Below are 23209 nucleotides of genomic sequence, written 5' to 3'. Positions count from 1 at the left end.
TGCTCGATGCATTCTTCGATCGTTCCTTTCTGTGAATGACCAACCAATTATTCCTTACTTTGATCTTTTCTGCGATCGACCGACCAATACTTCCTGTAGTCGATGACTAATCCTTCCTTCAACCAATCCTTCCACTGATCGATCGACCAATCCTTACACTATGGAGCTTACTTTATTTTTCATGCTACTTTGATTATGCTGTGAGATCCTGTCTGCTGTTATTGATGTGGGGGTCGGATGGTGTTCCTGCTGATTTATCTTGCTGGTGGAGCCATTAACCCTTAGGCTCCATGCACACTGGGCTTAAAAATACGCCTGTTCTCTTGGGAGTAAAAAAAAAAAAACTCATATAGAGCATTTTTTGTACAAAGTCTAGACGAGTTTAGAAGAGTTCTGCCAGTAAGCTCCAATCAGAGACACGAACTAGAAGGTTTTTTTTTTTTCCTGCCTCTAAACATTGAGCTCAAAATATGCCTCTAAACATCCTAATGTACATGGACACATAGGATATCACTGAGTAGCTTCTACAGTCAGACACAAAACTCCTGTAGAAGCAACGTTTTTTAAGCCAGTGTGTGTGGAGCCTTAGAGCTGCAACATGCCATTACCATTATAGTCTTTGGTTATACATATCTGGTAAGCGTCTTGATCACAGTGGTGTGGAGATCACAGTGCTGTTTTTTTTAAGCACCTTGGAACATTTAAAGGAGTTCTCTGACCTAAAACTTTTAACCCCCGCTGTGCCCGGCCTGTAAAAATATACAAAATAAACTGTCACTTACCTGCCTACGATCCCCCGTTGTTCCGATATCGCCGTCCCGTTCTCCGGTCCCGGGCCCCTTCCGCTTCCTGTGTGTCGGTGACTCATAGTGCGCTCAGCCTATCAGCGGCCGCAGCAATGTCCCGTCGCGGCCGCTGATAGGCTGAGCGCACTATGAGTCACCGACACACAGGAAGCGGAAGAGACCGGGACCGGAGAACGGGACGGCGATATCGGAACAACGGGGGATCGTAGGCAGGTAAGTGAAAGTTTATTTTGTATATTTTTACAGCCCGGGCACAGCGGGGGTTAAAAGTTTTAGGTCAGAGAACTCCTTTAAGAAGGATAGTTGTACTTCATTTATTGGACACTTTTTGAATATTTATTTGGACTCATCGTCACTTTTTAATTTCATTTATTTATTTTATTGAATTTTTGTATGTATTTATATTATGTCACTAAATCAACTAAAACATATGTTTTTGCTGCCCATTTGATTATGACAAATGTGAGACAGCTGCTTCTGTTTTTAAGACTCAGAGTGTGGTAGTGCATTTGGTTTATAACTATATCTGTCAAGCTATCTGACACATACTATTGCTTCTAAACTTGGTCTGGGCATCTAACCTTAAAAAAAAAACCTCTGGTCCAAAAAAGGGTTAAAATGGTGACGCATAGATCACTAGGGAGCGTCCTTATAACCACTTATGCTTTAATACTATTTGATTTGGAGCAGTTGTCAAAATTAGTGTTACTCATACCAACGTCATGCTTCCTTTAATCTTTCACGCTGCATCATCATCTAGAATTTTCATTGGTCTCCATGGGCTGCACCTGTGCACCAGTTACTCACATTTTCCTTTGTATTATTTAGAAAAAGCCAGATGGATCAAAATTAGTTTTTTCTATGCTTTTGGACACTGACATTCTCTAAAAACAGTGTTAAACCAGACGTTAAAGTGGAGGTTCACCCAAAAAATAATTTTTTAACATTACATTCAGCCGAGTTGTCCCAATGACAATCGGCTGTTTTTTCCCCCCGTACATACCGTATTTTCACCGCCGCTTCCGGGTATGTCTTCTGCGGGACCGTCGCATACTACGCGTCACTAGTTGCCGAAAGAAGCCGAACGTCGGTGCGCAGGCGCCGTATAGAGCCACACTGACGTTCGGCTTTTTTCAGCAACTCGTGATGCGCTGTATGCGACAGTCGGAAACCTGTCAATCAGATAGGAACGCCCAGTCCCAGTCCCGCAGAAGACATACCCGGAAGCGGCAGTGAAATACGGTATGTACGGAAAAAAAACCCAACAAAAACAGCCGATTGTCATTAGGACAACTCGGCTGAATGTAATGTTAAAAATTTATTTTTAGGTGAACCCCCGCTTTAAATTTATCTTCCGATCACTGTTTTTACAAATGCTCAAGCTGTGCACAGCCACAACACTGAATGGGATATTATAATCTGTATATTAACACTTTCCTAGTCACTGAATGTTTATCCCACGTTTTTGTGATTATAGCGTATTGCAAGTTGTCATTTCATAACATTACTAACTCAGGGATGGTCACATTAATCCTTAACAACAATATTCACAAACACGAGTGGTACTTTATAACAGGGCAATAGCAATGTGCATAATGCTATTGTAGCCAATCAGAATTCACGTTAAAAAAAAAAAATATGTAATTGGTCACTATTAGAGTGCAGAGAATAACAATAATTATTTTCTATTAGAAGTGTACCCAATGTGCTTTGTTAGGTTGTAGGAATGTCACCCTTGCTCTTCTCTACCTGGTGAATCATAGACCTGGATTAGGTACGCAAAATTCACTGGCTGCTGGCTTGTTCTAAGTAGGAGGTCACAACATCAGAATAAGGGCCTGTGTGGATTGGCTTTGACCTTGTGTTGATTGCATCAGTATAACATGCCTCCGAGGAAATTTAGAATTCACTGAAAGGTGTATGCAACCTGCAGCTGACCACCTCCTTATAATGTTATATAGTTGATAAGACTGAGGTCCATTAAGTTACACCACGTGTCTATGTGTGTTATATGTGTTTGATCCAGAGGAAGGCAAAAAGAAAAACAAAACAAATAAATAACACTACAAGCATTGCTGCATCACATTGTGATCATATTGCCCCCTAAGCAGCTCTTCTCTATTAATTGTGTTGCCCTTCTCAGTATGCTAGTTCAAGGTCATCCTTTCTGTGGATTGGTAACAAAAACTGAACAATTTATTCAAGATAAGGCTAAACCAGTGTTTTAAAAGGGGTAGAATTATGGATGTATCTAATGAATTATGACCTTTGGAGCTACATTTTAAGTTAGTAAAGTTTTGTCCATACGAGAAACCGGACAAATTTCTGAAACAACCTTATGCCACAGCAGCTGTATAGAGAAAACCAGCAGGACTAGATCAGACCAGCTTGGAGTGGCAGGACTTGAATATCTAGTGCCAGGCAAAGTCCCTGTCTTCTTGCTTTTACAGAGGGAGTAGGGATATCAGCAGTAAGGCCTGATTCACACCTATGCATTTTTTGCATTTTGCACTACAGAACGTGTTCCATAGGAAACCATGTTAAATGGACGGCAAATCTGGAAAATGCAAAAAGCACTAAAAATGCATATGTGTGAATCAGGCCTAATAGGTGATTTTTTTTAATTATGAAGGTCTAGTAAAGGTTTTAAGTCCTTCCCGGACACAAGTGTTTCTGTTGCCACATATTGGTAGATGGTTAGTGAGGGTCCATCAAAATTGTTGTGCAGTATGCCTCTAGTCTTCAAGAGGTTCAGTTCCTTTTCTTTATTATAATGGAGTCAACATAGTACCTCTTGTGGCTATTCTGATGGTAGGCCGTGTGGGTTCAGTGTTCTGTGGACTCCTATAGCAGTGTCAGCTAGGTCAGGATCTCTGGTATCTTCAGGGAGATATTTTATGTAAGTTGTTACATTAAGATCTGTTTTTCTGATCCTCCATTTTGCACGTAAAGGATCTGAGGAGGGTACAGTATGTGTGTTAGATTTTTTCTTTAGGTGCTAAATCACCCGAGCATGTGATATTTGGGGTGGGGGGGTGGGTGGGTAGGGTTCATCATCTTCAATGCCATATATTAGGTGTTTTAGATAACTTTTTAGTGACGATACTTCAGATTTTAGTGCTATTGTAAGGAGTCTCTCAAACAGGTTGGTTGCAGCGAGTAGAAGAAAATGGCTGCTGTGGCCTGCTTGCCTCCACACAGTTGAATCTATGTATAGAGGAGTATTGGCTGTCAACTGTTCTTCCTGGGCTTCCAGATTGTGTCCTGGGGCTTTACTGCACTTCCCCATAAATATCTGCTGTCTCAGGCTGCTTTAAATTGTGAGCCTGGCCGTCCAACCAAGTCTATGGCCTCTGCAGTTATATACTGTTTACTTTGTTGTGCTGCAGCTGGTGTGGTGGTTGTGGAGGAGTTTTCTTTTACTTTCCATCAATCCAACACCCTTTGCTTTCACCACGTACTTGCCAACATTGCAATCAGCCCCATCCCCACCCTAGACCGTTCTGGAACTGGCATACTTTTGCTAGTGCATTATTAGACTGGAACTTTTAACTTTTTATTTAAATTGTATTCGCTTTTTTTTTTAAACAATGTGTAGAGTAGGGAGGATTAAAGCCTCTGTCCGGTTTTTATTGCTCTCTACATTCCACTCTGAAGATTTGCTATCACTTTTTATATAATGTTCACCAGGGCAGAAAGTGGCAAGAAATCTAAAACAGAAGAACAGAGATTATAGGGATGACTTGCACGCACTGGCCCTCCATTGCTGCCATTCTGGAGTTATGCGAGGCATTAACTATTTTGAATGTATTGTTACCATTCATATGTAATACTTAATATTTTTTTTTTTCATTTGTTTTTGTAGCAATACTTTATAAAAGTTATGTTATTAAACTAGTAAATAACTTGACCATGCTTTGTACTAGAATTTTTTTTAGTGTTAAATATAGAATAATTGTTAAACTTTTTATATACAGTAACACCAGGGGTTCTTAAACGTTTTAATCAAAGGGCCCAAATAATTAAATGATCATACAGGGACCCAAGAAGACAGTTATTGCAAAAAATGGCAGCAAAGCCAAACAAAGACTAATAATGACTGAATAATAAATTTCAGGTTCACTTCACCATTCCTGTTGTAGTAAGGAGATGAATGCTTCATTTTATTTCCTTCTGAAATTTTCAACTGGTGCTGGGTCTCTTCACCTCACAACCTTGTCTATATAATTCCTTCACCCCCCCCCCCCCAACTCGCATGCGCACTATTCCCTCAAACTTATCTATGCTCTCAATTATATTAGTTTAAATGTCACAGGTTTTGAGAGTGGTGGTGGTACAGGAAAAAATGTATTCACCATCATCCCAAAGAAATAAATGACCTCTGTGATAAATGATCCACATTTTTACAGGCTACTTTTTAGAACACAATAGTGTAGGATTTGAACCAAAGTGTGCCCATCACTCCCCACTGATTTTGTGCTTGGACAAACTAAGCCACATTTACAATGTAGAGATGTGGTGACCCATCACATCACCAAATCTTTGATGCACAGTTCAAGAAACACTGCAATAATCGTATTAAAATTAGGACTGCTCATACTAGAAGTAAAAAGGCTTCTTTGTGCCCCAAAACTATATATTTATTTGTTTTGGTATCAAAGTTATTTAAGGAACAGCAATAAACCTATTATGCCGCCCTAATGACTGACTTTAACCCCAGGTTTCACAAAGCTCAGGTAAAATGGACCTCTCTGGACATCTCCCTGATGGACGAGGACTGGTCAGAATTTAGTGATACGTATAAAACCTCTGTTATTGCATCCCGGGATCGCATCATACAGGTCAACATTTTCCATCAAACCCACCTCACTCCGGCTAGGTTACACAAGATGGGTCTCCTGCCCTCGGCTGCCTGTTTCCGCGGCTGTGGACGGGAGGCCGATTTCTTACACTGCTTCTAGACATGCCCGGTAGTCCAGGACTTCTGGGAAGAAGTGGGTGCTTTCATCTCATCGGCGCTAGGCCTCCCAAACATAATCCACCCCAAGAACTGTCTATTAGGTATTTTTGGTAAATTACACCTATCATCACATGCCAAGAGACTGCTCCGTATACTTTTTCTATGTTAAAAAAGCTATTTTACTGTTCTGGAAGGGCGCACAGACCTCTGAAATCCCTCTGGTTAAAACTTATTAATGACGCTATCCCACTGTATAAACTTACTTTTGAACTCCGAAAATGGAACAAAACCTTCCACAAAATTTGGGGTAGATGGTTGGCTAGTCCCCTAACCCTCTCCCAGCACTGATTGTACTACTCTTGCTTGACCATTGATGGGCCGTGCCTCAGGGATCTCTAATGTCTGGACCTCCGCTTTTGCTATATCCAGGTATTATACCTGATCCTTTTACCACTGTGTCTACTTTATATTTTGCACTGATGTCAGTTTATTTTTCCATGTTTGAGTGTATTGCCTAACGTTTAAGACCAGGTTGTCTGGTGTTTTTTTTTTTGTATGTTTTTCTGTTTGTTGGTTTGTCTTAAAAATATCTTAAAAAAAAAAAAAGGAACAGCAATAAAAATCAGACAGGTGTTCGAACACTATGCTACTCTAAACAAAACTATCACTACCACTTACAAAACTAGAAATATGAGATATTAGTAAAGTAAACGGATGGTACAATCTGCAGCTTTTAGTGCCAGACTCTGCACTATAAACTGTGATAACACAGTAAGAGTAACCTGACAGCAGGCTGTGTATATTATATTTCATTCCTCAGCGCTGTTCAGTAAACCTTATTTTGAGGACAGTTATGAGATAAAGATTTGTATACTTATTTACTTGTCTATGATCAGGGAAAATTGTTTACATCTTGCGATAAAATGTCTACAGATATATTATTTGCCAAGAACTACATTTTAGCACAAGCATGAATATTTATATACGGGGAGCTATATATATATATACATATATATATATATATATATATATATATATATATATATATATATATATATATATATATATATATATATATATATATATATATATATATACATATAACACTGTTATACATGCTTGAGACTCATCTTTAGTCTTTATTTCTGAATCTTTTCATGTGTCATGCACAATTGATGGCACTAATTGCACTGTAATCAGAATTTGAGATTTATGGTTTTCAATTGCATTTTTTCATTATTCACTAATACTGTGTTAACACACAGATTGCACTTTATTTGTTTAGAGCTGCTCTTTTTTCTTATATACTGTATAATATTATAAAATGCTAATGTGATGAAACTACCAAAATATAGAAAACTGGTCTGGTTCTGAAGAGGCAACAATAAACATATACCATATATACTCAAGTATAAGCCAAGTTTTTCAGCACATTTTTTTGTGCTGAAAATGCCCCCCTCGGCTTATACTCGAGTCACCTTTTTGCACCTGATTTTCCGGACTTTGGGGACCCGGTACCAGCTGCCAGTAGGTCCTCTGGACCCAGATCTTGGCACACATAGAGCCCCATTTCTCCTCTACAAGTGTACAAGGTTTGTTGTCTGGGCACCCTTTTCATAGACTCCCATGTTAAACGTCAGTCTAGTCATGGACACAGTGAGGCATGGGCACAGTGAGGCATGCAGATGGACACCCTAGGCTTATACTCGAATCAATACGTTTTCCCAGTATTTTGTGGTAAAATTAGGTGCCTCGGCTTATACTCGTATATACGGTAAATGAAAGAAAATACAAATATACATGAAAATAATAGTGGATCTGAACTGTTATTCTGTTTTTAAAACAAGGCATTTAAGTAAAAAATTCTCTTTAGATATAGTGATCCATTCCAGGAATATTGCACCAAAAACAATACAACTATTTAAGTTGGAGCTGTGAATTTAAACTAGGAAGCCGATGTTGTCAGAGATGTAGACACAGCAGGCTGTATGGGAGAAGTACTGACATGACACGGGCTACATGTCAAGCTGTCGTGATAATGTACCATTCTTTCTATCCGTTGATGTCTTACCTTGTTTAACAATTGGTATGCATGAGGCTGTAGGTCTTCAATGCACTCTGCAATTGGCTTATTAAGTGTTTCTGGCAGTAACAGACTCAGGAATCCTGCTGATATGCCGCTGATTCCAAATGCCATGAATGGCAGTGATGGATTAAGGGATTTCTGGAATGGAAATTGCAGAAAGAAATAGAATTCAAATCATATCATGCATACCAGTACAAAGGTTTGCTTTCGTTAACCAAGTAGGGCCCCCACAGAGCCATCGCAAAATCCCAAAATGTTAGAAACTGAGACCCAGTGAGAAATGGCAAAATGTACCTACAATAATATTCAGTATACAAGAACATACTGTAATATGTTTCTTCCAGCTGTTACTCTGTGCGTCTTCGCTAGATCAACACTGCTGGCCAAGTCTGTGAGTTCTCACACTGTTGCTCCTAGTTTAATGTAGAATTATTCCACTTCTGGTCATCACTTTCTAATACCTTATTTTATTACAAAACTGTCATTTGTTTTTTTCCTTTCTTTCAGTTGCCTAGGCTACAAAACAATAGAGGTAACCTGTGCCTCCCACATTCCTTGCTGGATATCAAAAAATGGTTGATTACCCAATGTGATCTTTATATGGGCTGTCAAATTGAAGCAGTCCATATGCTTGTTGCATTTGCGGAGTGTGGGCGTGAGAGTCTGTACCGGAATCTCATTATGCATGTCCCTTGCTCATTACCATTGCCCTTTTGAAGAGCCAAATCATGCACAACAAATACTGATGGGAATAAATGCCACACTTACCCACAACGATTGGCGTGCTGTGCAGAGTTTACAAAGCAGAGACTGAAAAAATACCTTTGTAATGAAGTTGTGCAGCAGTCTTCTCATACATCATGAATACATCAATCAGGTTATTTCTCATACCAATTAGACTGGAAAGTACCACTATTATTGAGATCAAAATAAATCTAAATTGGCTGCTGCCTATAAGATACAACTCTCACACTTAAACATAGCAGATTACAGGCATGTCCGTACCCCTGCCTTGTTTTTTGGAAACTGTAAAAGGCTAAATATTAATACGTTTATTAATTATGTCTAATATTACCTGTATTAAAAACTGTATGAAGGCTTATTTTATTATTTACTGCAATAAATACTTTTTAGGACACAAGGTAACTGCCAGGATTGACGTATAGGAGTCTATCAATATGTTTACATACGATTCACCCAACTTTCATTTATTTTTTATATAAGACAATTAGGCAAATGAGCGAACCTTGGGTGAAAGCAATGTGAATATTTGGCAAATACGTATCATATTGTTTTTATTTTAAGATAGCAAAATTCACTTAAATTACCACAGTTTCCTTTGCTATAAAAATCACCTGACCCCTCTTGTGGTGCTTTATTTAAAGTGTTACTAAACCCACAGCAGTAAAATAAGTCTATATATGCAGTAAAGCATGCCTGTTATACTTACTGTGGAACCTAAGGGGTTAATCCTGCACATTGTGTAAAAAGGCTGTTTGATCCGGTCTTCACTGATCCTGCCTTTCTTCCACAGTCCGTAAGCCATCTGCTGATAGAACAGAGCATTGGGGACACTCTGTACATGCTCAGTTTGGTGTTTATTGTTGGGGACACTCTGTACATGCTCAGTTTGGTGTTTATTGCTAGAGACTGTTTTTTTCTTCTTGGGAGTGCATGTGATCAGCACAGGGCCAAACAGCACTGTCCAGACAGAGGGCCAGGGGACCTGCAGCTTCATAGGACAATCAGGGGAGAATGAAAACTCCTCCTACACGTTTTAACCAGATAGAAGTCACAAGACTGCTATACACTGCTCATGAGAAAAGGTATTTAGCAGTTTATATTTACTAAAATAATTGCATTTCTATGTTCTCTGCACTGTGATATAGTGAATACAGGGTCCTGGGCTTAGTAACACTTTAAAGACACAAACTATGGCCATTTGGTAGTTTTAAAGTACACCTCCAACAAATGATCTAGAACAGTGGTTCTCAACCTAAGTCCTCAAGTACCCTCAACGGGCCATGTTTGCAGGTTTTCCTTTATCCTGGACAAGTGCTTTAAATCTTATTTAATGGCTTGGTACTTGAGGACTGTGTGTGTGTGTATATATATATATATATATATATATATATATATATATATATATATATATATATATATACATATATACATACACACACACACACACACACACAGTATCTCACAAAATTGAGTACACCCCCTCACATTTTTGTAATTTTCATGTGACTACACTGAAGAAATTACACTTTGCTACAATGTAAAGTAGTACGTGTACAGCATGAATAACTGTAAATGTGTTGTCCCCTCAAAATAACGCAACACACAGCCATGATTGTCTAAATCACTGGCAACAAAAGTGAGTACACCCCTAAGTGAAAATGTCCAAATTGGGCCCAAAGTGTCAATATTTTGTGTGGCCACCATTATTTTCCAGCACTGCCTTAACACTCTTGGGCATGGAGTTCACCAAATCTTCACAGGTTGCCTGGAGTGCTGGTGGATGTTGGAGACCTTGCGCTCCTCCACCTTCCGTTTAAGGATGCCCCAGAGATGCTTAATAGAGTTTAGGTCTGGAGACATGCTTGGCCAGTCCATCACCTTTATCCTCAGCTTCTTTAGCAAGGCAGTGGTGGTCCTGGAGTTGTGTTTGGGGTTGTTATCATGTTGGAATACTGCCCTGTGGCCCAGTCTCTGAAGGGAGGGTATCCTGCTCGGCTTCAGTATGTCACACTACATGTTGGCATTCATGGTTCCCTCAATGAACTACTTTACATTGTAGCAAAGTGTAATTTCTTTAGTGTTGTCACATGAAAGGATATAATAAAATTGAGGGTGTACTCACTTTTGCGAGATACTGTGTGTGTGTGTGTATATATATATATCTCTATATATCTCTATATATCTCTATATATCTATCTATTTTTTTTTTTTATATTACACACATAAAATAGTATACTAGATCCGACTTTCACATTATATTAATACACCCCTTGGCTGCACAATTATAATACTACATCCTGAGGCAGGATCCTAGCGCTGGACTTTTTGAACTCACATACTGAAATTCCCCAGGGGGCATTATTGTAGAGTCTTATGGCATCAAATAGCACTACAACCTTTGGTGGCGCAATTTTAATAATACATCCCATGACAGCACCATTTTAATACTGCATCCCGTGGACGCACCATTCAAACATGAATGCACCATTAGTTAGCAGCTTAGTCACTCAACATTATTTCAATAATATACCTATATACAATACTCATCTTATCTGGTACAAGAAGTAGTGACAGTCCTTTGCCAGTAGAGATGTTCCTTCAAAACAGTAGCACATGAGAAATCCCACAATATAGCAAATTTGTTTCATTCAACTCATTAAAGCAAAATAAGCTATTTTCAGGCAGAAGAGTTTCAGTGTAATCTTCTCCCCATGTCTAGCACATGGATACATGGAAATAGTTTGTCTGTCTGAGAGGCTGTTATATGGTTTTAACGAGCTAAAGAGGATGATTTTATTTGAAATACTGCAGGATTTGCTGTGCGCTTTTGTGAAGGAACTATTATGATTTTACATACCATGGTAGCACCATTATAATATTACATTTATTGGCAATACATCCTTCAATGACACTTTGGTTTATCTATCTTTCACTCTAACAAATGTCTACATAGGTGTGTTCCTTGTTTTATGTAAATATTAACCATTTCATGACCAGAGATCATCGATGCCCAAGTACCATATTTTGCAGCATCAGTCGGTTAACTTAACCACTTGCTGTCCCCAGGCCGTCATATGACATCCTGGGCTTTAAAGTGGGTATAGCTGAATGATGCCTGCAGCTACAGGCATCAATCAGATATCGGCTTTTTCAGCTTCCCTACACCATAAGAATGATCATAGCGGCTGGTCAGCCGATTGATCGTTCTTACGGGTGGCGAGAGGGGACGTCCCCCCTCCCTCCGGTGCTTCTACTGACTCACGGCTGCCATCGGTGAGTCTGAGGACGGATCCGTCTGCCCCGTATGTTTACCATAGAGATTTCCAGCAGACCAGATGGTCGCCAGAGTCTCTATGATCGTCGGAGGCTGGGCGCCACGCCCGCCCTCTGCATTTAAACAAATGGTGCCGCCTTGGCTGGCAAGCCAAGATCGTTTTTTTTTTTTCAGGCTTCCCAGCCTAGAGGTGAGATGTGGGGTCTTATTGACTCCATATCTCACTGTAAAGAGGACCAATCATGCCATATTCCTATTACAAGGGATGTTTACATTCCTTGTAATAGGAATAAAAGTGATCAACATTTTTTATTTTTTTTTGAAAGTGTCAAACTAAAAAAATTGAAAGTTGATTTAACAATAATTTTTTTTTTAAAGTGTCCCCTGTGTGCTCGCACGCAGACGCATACATAAGTCCCCCCCACATATGAAAATTGTGTTCAAACCACACATGTGAGGTGTCGCCACGAACGTTAGAACGAGAGCAATAATTTTGGCCCTCTGTAACTCAAAACATGTAACCAGTAAAAAAAATCAAATCGTCGCCTGTGGGGATTTTTAAGTACCAAAGTTTGCCGCCATTCCACGAGCGTGTGCAATTTTGAAACGTGACATGTTGGGTATCTATTTACTCTGCGTAACTTCATTGTCATGGATATGCAGTAGTGTTTGTCAGCTTACCTCCTCCATGTGTTCACCTTTTAGGCCAGCCACTCTCACCTGGCTGCTTAAGTAATCTCTCCTCTAGCATGGCTCCACCCCAGGCCCTATCAGGGAACTCTATATTAACCTCTGCACTGCAAGCCGGCCATGCTGATCAACAGTGTTTGTTAAGCTATTTTGTGTCTAAGTTCCTGCTTGCCGTGTGCTACGTCTGTCTCTGTTGTACCGATCTTGGTTTGTTCGACTATCCATGTCTGCTTGTGACCTTGACCCTTGGCATGTCATTTGTTTATTCTAGTATGCTAGTCGCCCCAACCTTTGGCTTATCCCCTCACTATCTCTTGTATCCCCTCTATAGCCTACTGTGAGCATGAGCTGGGAACTCTAGGGGCCGCGACCTGGATCCAGTTGCAGCCCAGTCCATTCTCACCACTAGAGGCTCTGGTGAACACCTGCTGGATCTTAGACTCTGCGCCCTGGGAAATCTTAGGCTCTAGCTCCCTGTGGGATCCCTGTTAGTGCTCCAGTGGACCTGCCTTCCTTAGCCACCCTCCGTCTGCAGCAGTTAGCCGTAGGGTGCACTAATTTAGCTGTGCACTCTTGACCCCAACGGTGTGCATCTGTCACCTGACCGCAGGTGACCGGACATTCATCTTTTACTTTATGCAAAAAATTGGGCTAACTTTACTGTTTTTTTTAACTCCTTCCTTACCGGGCCATTATAAAATTATGCCGGCAGGAACCCTCCCTCGATCCGGGTGGACGTCATATGACGTCCTTTCTTCCCGGCAATCTAGGGCTCACACAACGATGGAGGCGCGCGCACGCGGCAGCGATGGTGACCCGGCGCGCATGCCCGGCGGACGCAATGTCCGCCCTGCGCCGGTGATCACGGCAGGAGTGTGGATCTGTGTTCCCAGTAATGCTGTGTTCCCAGTAAAGAGGAACACACATCGGTCTCCTCCCCGTGTGAGTCCTCTCCCCCCTACAGTTAGAACACACTTTAGGGAACATATTAACCCCTTCAGCACCCCTAGTGTTAACCCCTTCCCTGCCAGTCACATTTACACAGTAATCAGTGCAGTTTTATAGCACTAATCGCTGTATAAATGTGAATGGTCCCAAAAACATTTCAAAAGTGTCCGATGTGTCCACCGCAGTGTCACGGCCACAATAAAAATCGCAGATCGCCACCATTACTAGTAAATATAAATAAAAATGCCATAAATCTATCACCTATTTTGTAGACGCTATAACTTTTGCGCAAACCAATCAATATACGCTTATTGCAATTTTTTTACCAAAAATATGTAGAAGAATACGTACAGTATCAGTCTAAACTGAGGGAAAAAAAATGATATTTATTAAATCAAAAAGTAAAAAATATTGTGTTTTTTTTTTTTTTTTAATTGTCGCTTTTTTTGTTTATAGCGCAAAAAATAAAAACCGCAGAGATGATCAAATACCACCAAACATAAAAATTTCATTTGGGTACAGTGTTGCATGACCGCGCAATCGCCATTCAAAGTGCAACAGCGCTGAAAACTAAAAATTGGTCTGGGCAGGAAGGGGGTGAAAATGTATGGAAGAGGTTAAAGTTTAAAACTGTTTCTCCCCCCCCCCCCAAAAAAACGCGCTTGAAAAATTGCTGCGTAAATACAGTGCAAAATAAAAAGTTGCAATGACCCGCCATTGTATTCTCTATGGTCTCTGCTTAAAAAAAAAAAAAAAATGAATGAATGAAAACTTATATAGCGCAGCACATGCGAACTTAATCGCCTCTGCGAACATACACAATGTTTGGGGGTTCTATGTAATTTTCTAGCAAAAAAATTATGATTTTTACATGTAGGAGAGAAATCTCAAAATTGGCAAGTGGTTAATGAATGAATGAAAACTTATATAGCGCGGCACATGCGAACTTAATCGCCTCTGGGCGCTTGTTGTTCCTGTCTCCTTTGGTATCAAAAGAGATGCGTTTTGATCTTTCTTCTGAATGCTAAGTGGTTCTCCTCCAACCGAATGCTGGTTGGTAAAGCATTCCATAGTCTGGGACCCTGGACCGCGAATCTCCTTTCTCCTTTGGATTTGTAGTTGGCTTTCGGTATCTGAAGAAGATTTTGATTGGTGGATCGCAAAACGCGATTGGGATTATGAGCTTTTATTTTTTTGCATAGATAATGGGGAGCATTCCCATGGATACATCTATGCGTCAGGCTGGGTTCACACTACTACACTACTTTCATCCTACTTTGCTCTGCTACATTGGTCCTACATTTATCCTACATTGGTCCTACATCCATCCTACTTTCATGAACAAGATACTACTTTGGTCCGACTTCAATGATATTCAATGGGCCTGAAGTAGGATCAATGTAGGACCAAAAGTAGTACAGGGAGCATTTTCAAAGTCGGACCGACTTGTGTAGGACGCTACAAGACGCTCTCATAGGGAAACATTGAACACAGAGCAAAGTAGGATGAAAGTAGTGTAGTAGTGTGAACCCAGCCTTAGACAGAGTGCTTTAAAAGCAATTCTGTCTTTTACTGGCAACCAATGAAGGGATCTCAGTGAAGGTGAGATTGATTCCCAGGGTTTTTTCCCAGTCACAAGTCTGGCGGCCGTATTTTGAACGACTTGCAGACGAGCGATTTGGTACTTGGGGAGTCCGAGGTAAAGGGCATTTGCATAATCCAGTCTGGAGTTTACAATTGCTAAGCAGTATTTAACCCAAAGGCAAACATTTATTATACTGCAGCTTACTAATTTTTAGATGTGGTGGTTGAATTTGATTTATTTTCTTAGGCCCCTTTCACACTGGGGCTGGAGGTGCGCTGACGGTATAGCGGCGTTTTTTTTTGCACCGATATAATGTCGGAATTGCGGCGCTATTCGGCCACTATCAGTGCGGTTTTAACCCCTGCTAGCGGCCGAAAAAGGGTTAATATAGGGACGCAGCAAAGAACTAAAACTTCAAGGGAGAAGGACATTTAAACTGGGATAGTTGGCACGTATGAGGCAGCTGCTTTGGGCCCCACAACTATGACAGGGCCCAAAGCAGCTGCCCCTTTTACCTTGCCTTAAAGACGGCCCTGCATATGCATACTTGCAACTGCACCCTAAAATATTTTTTTTCTGCTACTTCTTCTGAGTATGGTGATGCCACACGTGAGACTTCTATACAGCCTGGCCACATACAGAGGCCCAACATGCAGGGAGCACCAACAGGCGTTCTTGGAGCATAAAAAACACACATCATTTCTTGACTACCTCTTACACTTTTGAAAGCCCTGGAACACCAGGACAATGGAAACTCCCAAAAAATTACCCCATTTTGAAAAGCACACACCCCAATGTATATTCTATGGAGGATAATGAGACTTTGGGAAATGTCTTTTTTTTTACACAAGTTTTTGGAAGAAAATGAAAACGCATTTTTTCAACCAAAAAGTTGTCCATGTCTAAGATTTTTCTAACACATAGCATGTACAACATTTACACCCCAAAATATATTCTGCTACTCTTTCCGAGCATGGTGATACCACATGTGTGAAACATTTACAGTGTCTAGCCACATACAGAGGCCCAACATGCAGGGAGCACCGACACTTTTGTGAGGCACTGATGGTCACTTATGTGGCATTGATGAGGCACGGATGATCACTGATGTGGCACGGATTAGCACTGATGTGGCATGGATGAGCATGAATGAGCCATGGATGGGGATGGATGAGCCATGGATAGGGATGGAGGAGCCATGGATGGTAATTGATGAGCCATGGATGAGCCACGCATGGGGATGGATGAGCCATGCATGGGGATGGATGAGCCATGCATGGGGATGGATGGGCATGAATGAGGATGGATGAGCATGAATGAGGATGGGCACAAAACAGATTTTGTTAGTATACTTCTGCACCTAAAATTCCCCCAGATTAATAATACTGCTGTCCAAAAGTGTCTTTGTTGCTCCAACATCCAGAGTGGGGGTACTCTATTACAGGAGGTGTGTTACTGGTCAAATCACCAGGTAAAAGCAAAGTGGAAAAAAGGCCGAAAACAAATGCAGTCATCACATCTAATGACTGGTAAGCTACAATATATTTTTGGTTTAATACCACTTTAACAATAACTCTATGTACCATTCGCATATCTAAATTGTCTTTTTAAACATATCAACATTTTTTTTCTTTATATACAATTTTACATAATAACACAGATAGTATGTGTTCAGGCCATACACCTACATGGATGTCAGATTTAGAGCAGTGTCTGTGACCGTACAGCTGCCGTGTCCCAATTGACATCAATAGGACTACCTGCATGGAGATGCACGGAAGACCCGCGCATCCCCGTGTGGGTAACCATGACCCTCCACGAGTGCATGCTTTAGTATGTCCCATGTGAATGAGCACTAATAGTGCAACTGTATATGACAGTTGAACTAATAAATAGAACCGCAGTCTGAAAATGGCAGTGCCCATTTGCAGGTGGAAGTCTTTAATTTTTGTCATTGGTGCCTTCAGTCTGCATGAGATCTCTATTTCTGAGCTAACACATGATCAAGGACCACTTTGGCTTGTTCTGGATCAGAGGTGGGGACTGTGGGTGGGTGGCTGACTTTGAGTGCAGGAATACCACACAAACAGAAACCACACAAAGTGTTAACTGTTCGTTCTGAATGAGGAAACTATGGGCCAGATTCAGGTACATCTGCGGCGGTGTAACGTATCACATTTACGTTACGCAGCCGCAAGTTCTTTACGGGCAAGTGCTTGATTCACAAAGCACTTGCCTGTAAAGTTGCGGCGGCATAGCGTAAATCCCACCGGCGCAAGCCCGCCTAATTCAAATGATCCGGGTAGGGGGCGTGGATCATTTAAATTAGGCGCGTTCCCGCGCTGAACGTACTGCGCATGCTCCGTTTTGAAATTTCCTGCCGTGCTTTGGTCATTTTTTGAACGTCGACGTGAGGTACGTCCTTTCCTATTCACGAAAGACTTGCGCAAAAAAAAAAATTTAAATTTTGACGCGGGAATGACGGCCATACTTTAACATGGCAAGTCTAACTATAGGCCACAAAATAGCAGCTTTAACTATACGCCGGGAAAAGCCAACTAGCGACGACGTAAGAGAATGCGACGGCCGCGCGTACCTTCGTGGATCGCCGGAAAAAGCTAATTAGCATACCCGACGCGGAAAACGACACAAACTCCACCCAGCAGGCGCCGAAGTATTGCACCTACGATCCGAAGGCGTACGAAGCCGTACGCCTGTCGGATCGAAGCCAAAAGCCGGCATATCTTGGTTTGAGGATTCAAACTAAAGATACGACGTGGCAAATTTGAAAGTACGCCGGTGTATCAGTAGATACGCTGGCGTACTTGTACTGTGAATCTGGCCCCAAATATTCATACATCCTCGGCAGGGGCACTGTGTCAGGGAATGTTAATATATAGATTGTGAATGGAACGGGTTAAAATTTAAAAGGTTTCTTTTAAAATCTTCTCCAAATGAACTATATACCGTACATTTCATTCGGGGTAAATGGCTTTTTAGACATTTTATTGCAGAACCTTACCTGCTTCTTCTCCAAAAAAACAACGCATGTGGACCTTACCAACACTGATTGCCAAGTGGAAGGGTTTTACTTTACTATAATCACCTGATTAGGCTCATTGTTGTAATAAGAAAAAGAAGCAGCCCCAGCATTCCTCCACTCATGCAAGAGCATGAAATCTTATTGCAGAGGAGCCCAGTAATTTGACCTTAATCTTCCTGCAAATCTTTAGTCTATATCATAATTGATAGCAATTTGGTAAAATTCTGTACACAAAATACGGTTGCCATGGTTGTAGTTCGTTTTTAGGCATTTTTAGAAGGTTACAGCTGATTACAGACTGAGATGCCAGGATAAACTAAAACAAAAGTACAGTAAAACCTTGGTTTGAGAGTAACTTGGTTTGAGAGCGTTTTGCAAGACAAGCAACAGTGTTTAATACATTTTAACTTGATATACAAGCGATGTCTTGATATAAGAGTAGCGTCATGTCACAACTGAGTATAAAAAAGAAGAGAGTAGCCTCTAAGTGTAGCAATATGGTTACATTTAATGAAGGTACAACATTTAGCAACTTATTGCTACACTTAGAGGTGCCTCTCTTTTCTTTTATACCCTGTAAAAAAATGCTTTGATATACAAGTGCTTTGGATTACAAGCATGTTTATGGAACACATTATGCTTGCAAACCAAGGTTTTACTGTATAGGCTAAACAAAAATCCACTTTAAAATGTGTCTTCCCTATTGCCTCACATTTACCTGCATACAATTTAGCATAAACCACAATGTAAATATCCTATTTTGTAATTTGTCTATGTGGTCATGTGACCGCAAAGCTCTATCTCCTCTGTGTTATTGGTTGGGAACTCTCTACACCTTTGACAATGCTTAGAGCAATGGACGCTGGTGGGTGATATCACAGCTCTATGGAATTTAGTCCTGTTGTCTGTGCTCCATATTGCAGAGGAACCAGAGCTTTGCAATCAGGTGACCACATGGAAAAAGTTTGAAAGAAATTGTATTTACCCTGTGATTTGTGTTAAAATGTATGTAGCGGCCATTAGGAGGCAACGTTTTAACTGCTCCCCGCCCCTGTCATTGTAAAATGACGGATGGACAGGAAGGAACCCCATTGTTCTGGGAGAACGTTATATGATGTCCTCCCAAGAACGGGCCGCCACCGAACACAGCGGATGACTGATCACTATACCAGCCCACTGTAATGTGATCGCTGTGATCAATCACAGATATACCATAGTTTTTGAACGCTATAACTTTACTACAGACTAAATAATACACTGATTTTGGTTATTTTCACCAAAAAATACATTATTTACGTGCAAAATTTTATAACAAATGAAGAAAAACTTTTTTTTTTTTCAAAATTATTGCCATTTTTTGTTAATTTAGCAAAAAATAAAACGTGGTGAATAAATAACATCAAAAGAAAGCACTATTTGTGTGAAAAATAAATGATAGAAATTTTATATGGGTACAGTGTTGCATGACTGCGGGATTGTCATTCAACAGAGCTGAAACCTGAAAATTGGGCTGGGCAGGAAGGGAGTAAATGTACTTGATATTAAAGTATTTAAAGTAAGTGTATTGCTTATCCTTTCCTTTTACTTTCATCTTAAACCAAAAAGGTGGCTTGTGTTGCAATTATATAAATTGTTTAGGACAGCCTTTCTCAACCAAAGAAAGATCCATGGAACCCTAGATTTCCTGCAAAGGTTTCTAGGGGTTTCTTGTCACTGGGCACCAATGTAAGGAAGATTCTTCCCACTGACTATCAATGTAAGGGACATTCTTCCCACTGAACACCAATGTAAGAAAACACCTTTCTACTGACCACCAATCTACAGGAGCATTTTACTGAACAACCAATGGCAAATAATTATGTTGCATAGAGAAGCTCTGGGTGTCGAGTATGTCAGATTCAATTTTTTTTATTATGGCTATCAACTTACTGTTTACACCAGGGGTGCTTAACCTCTGATGTGGCCCTTGACGTAAAACCAGGGAAGCGGATGCGCATGCTCTGGAATAGTGGGTCTTCAAGACCAGATCATGATCAAGGGGTTGCCAACCCGCCATCCCAGAGCATCAGAGTGCATGGAGCAGGTGCCTGCAGCAGAGAAAGCAGGTGGCCCGAAGGGAGCAAGAGCCGCATAAGCCAATACTTCTGTGGAGCCGGCTCTTGTCCCAAGCAGAGTAATAAGTGCACTTCACCTGGGTCTTTTATAGTAGCCTGGAGAGTGATGCCAGCAGAAGCAGGAAGAGGAAAAGGTCAGTGTATTTAACGTCAAATACACAAATGCCATATTAGCATATTGAAAAAAGGGTTATTAGGCTGCTTTCACACTGATCCGCATGTGCAGCGCAGTCAGGGCCGCCATCAGGAATTACGGGGCCCCTCACATAGCTTCAGGCATGGGCCCCCTGGAGCAGAGAACCGGGGGGGGCCACCTCAAATTGAGAAGCGGGGGGGGCTGTGAATTGAGAAGCAGGGTAGGGCCATGAAATGGGGGGGGGTTTCCCTGGGGACCTATGGGCCCCTTACAAAAAATATATATATATATATATATATATATATATATATATATATATATATATATATATATATATGGGGGGGTAGTATATATATGGGGGGGTAGCCATCCGGGGCCCTGGGGACCTCTGGGCCCTTTAATAATAAGTAAAAATATATATAAAAAAGGGGGTTGCTATGCGGGGCCCTGGGGACCTCTGGGCCCTTTAATAAAAAGAAAAAATAAGAAATAAAAAAAAATATATAAAAAATAAAAAGGGTGGTTGCTATCCAGGGCCCTGGGGACCTCTGGGCCCTTTAATAAAAAAAAATGAAAAACATATATATTAAAAAAAATGTTTTTATTTTATTTTTTAGAAAAAAAATATTTAAAAAAAAGGGGGTTACCATCCGGGGCCCTGGGACCTCTGGGCCTATTAATAAAAATGAAAAAAATATATATCCGGGGCCCTTTAATAAAAAAAGAATGAAATTATATTAAAAAAAATGTTTTTATTAAAAAATTTTATAAAGAAATTATTTAAAAAAAAGTGGGTTACCATCCGGGCCCTGGGGACCTCTGGGCTCTTTAATAAAAATAAGAAATAAAAAAAATATATAAAAAATAAAAAGGGGGGTTGCTATCCAGGGCCCTGGGGACCTCTGGGCCCTTTAATAAAAAAAACTGAAAAAAATATATTAAAAAAAATATATATATTTTTTTTATAAAAAAATTATTAAAAAAAAAAAAAAGGGGTTTGCCATCCAGGGCCCTGGGGACCTCTGGGCCCTTTAATAAAAATAAGAAATAAAAAAATATATATAAAAAATAAAAAGGGGGGTTGCTATCCAGGGCCCTGGGGAAAAAATATATATTAAAAAAAATGTTTTTATTTTATTTTTTATAAAAAAGTTATTTAAAAAAAAGGGGGTTACCATTCGGGGCCCTGGGACCTCTGGGCCTATTAATAAAAATGAAAAAAATATATATATTAAAAAAAAAATATATAAAAAAAAAACACCTCTGGGCCCCTTACAGGTGTACTGCCTGTACCCCCCTAATGGCGGCCCTGAGCGCAGTGCACAGTGCACCTGCGGGTTAGCTACACTGAGCCATAGACTTGTATTATAAAGATAAATTGGAAGAACCGACACCGAAATCTATCCATATTCTTTATTCAGATAAAATCAAGTTACAAGGTAACTGGTGACATGTTCACAGCATAGTTACCAACATAAACAACACAGATATATGTATAAAATAAAGTGACCACTCCCATTAATTAGCAGTAAATGAGAACCACTGCTGCAAAGAGTCTCTCTAGGAATGAAAACTTGTCACACAAATGTATAAAAAGATATATATGGTGAAACACAAACATAATATACAGTACATGAAAGAAAGAAAAATTAAATAGACACAAGTTCAATAATTAAAAAAACATCAAATAAAATCATTCGACATAGATAGATCAAGACCAAGATCCCATAACAAACAAAGATCTTAACCACTTAAAGACCAATATGCTGCTAAATGACCCAAGGGGTTTTTACAATTCGGCACTGCGTTGCTTTAACAGACAATTGCGCGGTCGTGCGACGTGGCTCCCAAACAAAATTGGCGTCCTTTTTTCCCCCACAAATAGAGCTTTTTTTGGTGGTATTTGATCACCTCTGCGGTTTTTATTTTTTGCGCTATAAACAAAAATAGAGCGACAATTTTGAAAAAAATGCAATATTTTTTACTTTTTGCTATAATAAATATCCCCCAAAAACATATATAAAAAATTTTTTTTCCCTCAGTTTAGGCCGATACGTATTCTTCTACCTATTTTTGGTAAAAAAAATCGCAATAAGCGTTTATCGATTGGTTTGCGCAAAATTTATAGCGTTTACAAAATAGGGGATAGTTTTATTATTATTTTTTTTTACTACTAATGGCGGCGATCAGTGATTTTTTTCGTGACTGCGACATTATGGCGGACACTTCGGACAATTTTGACACATTTTTGGGACGATTGTCATTTTCACAGCAAAAAATGCATTTAAATTGCATTGTTTATTGTGAAAATGACAGTTGCAGTTTGGGAGTTAACCACAGGGGGCGCTGTAGGAGTTAGGGTTCACCTAGTGCAGGGATAAGCAATTAGCGGACCTCCAGCTGTTGCAGAACTACGATTCCCATGAGGCATAGCAAGACTCTGACAGCCCCAAGCATGACACCCAGAGTCAGAGGCATGATGGGACTTGTAGTTTTGCAACAGCTGGAGGTCCGCTAATTGCATATCCCTGACCTAGTGTGTGTTTACAACTGTAGGGGGGTGTGGCTGTAGGACTGACGTCATCGATCGAGTCTCCCTATAAAAGGGATCACTCGATCGATGCGCCACCACAGTGAAGCACGGGGAAGCCGTGTTTACATACGGCTCTCACCGTTCTTCAGCCCCAGGGAGCGATCGCGATGGGGCGGCTATAAACGATTAGCCGTGCCGTTGTCTCGGATTGCTCCCCGCGGGAATCCGACCGCCGCATGTAGCGCGGGGGGGGGGTCCCGATCGGACCCCAGACCCACGTCTAGGCAGGG

At 40.5% G+C, this 23209-nt stretch overlaps 1 protein-coding gene across 3 annotated transcripts in view; it reads right to left on the bottom strand.

The window, feature by feature from the left end:
- Positions 1-23209, bottom strand: part of LOC120947131 (solute carrier family 22 member 15-like) — a 447489-nt gene that overhangs the window by 23136 nt on the left and 401144 nt on the right. For 2 of the 3 annotated variants that reach the window (XM_040362147.1, XM_040362149.1), the window contains one exon: positions 7838-7990. The exons of the other annotated variant lie outside the window; for it this stretch is intronic. In XM_040362147.1, coding sequence (XP_040218081.1) covers positions 7838-7990 — 153 coding nt within the window. The remainder of the gene's footprint in view (positions 1-7837; positions 7991-23209) is intronic. 3 annotated transcript variants of the gene reach the window in all.

Source organism: Rana temporaria, chromosome 8 (genome assembly GCF_905171775.1).
Source record: "Rana temporaria chromosome 8, aRanTem1.1, whole genome shotgun sequence".
Lineage (NCBI taxonomy): Eukaryota > Metazoa > Chordata > Amphibia > Anura > Ranidae > Rana > Rana temporaria.
The sequence above is the reverse complement of the archived record's forward strand: the minus strand, read 5'-3'. Positions and strand labels throughout refer to the sequence as shown.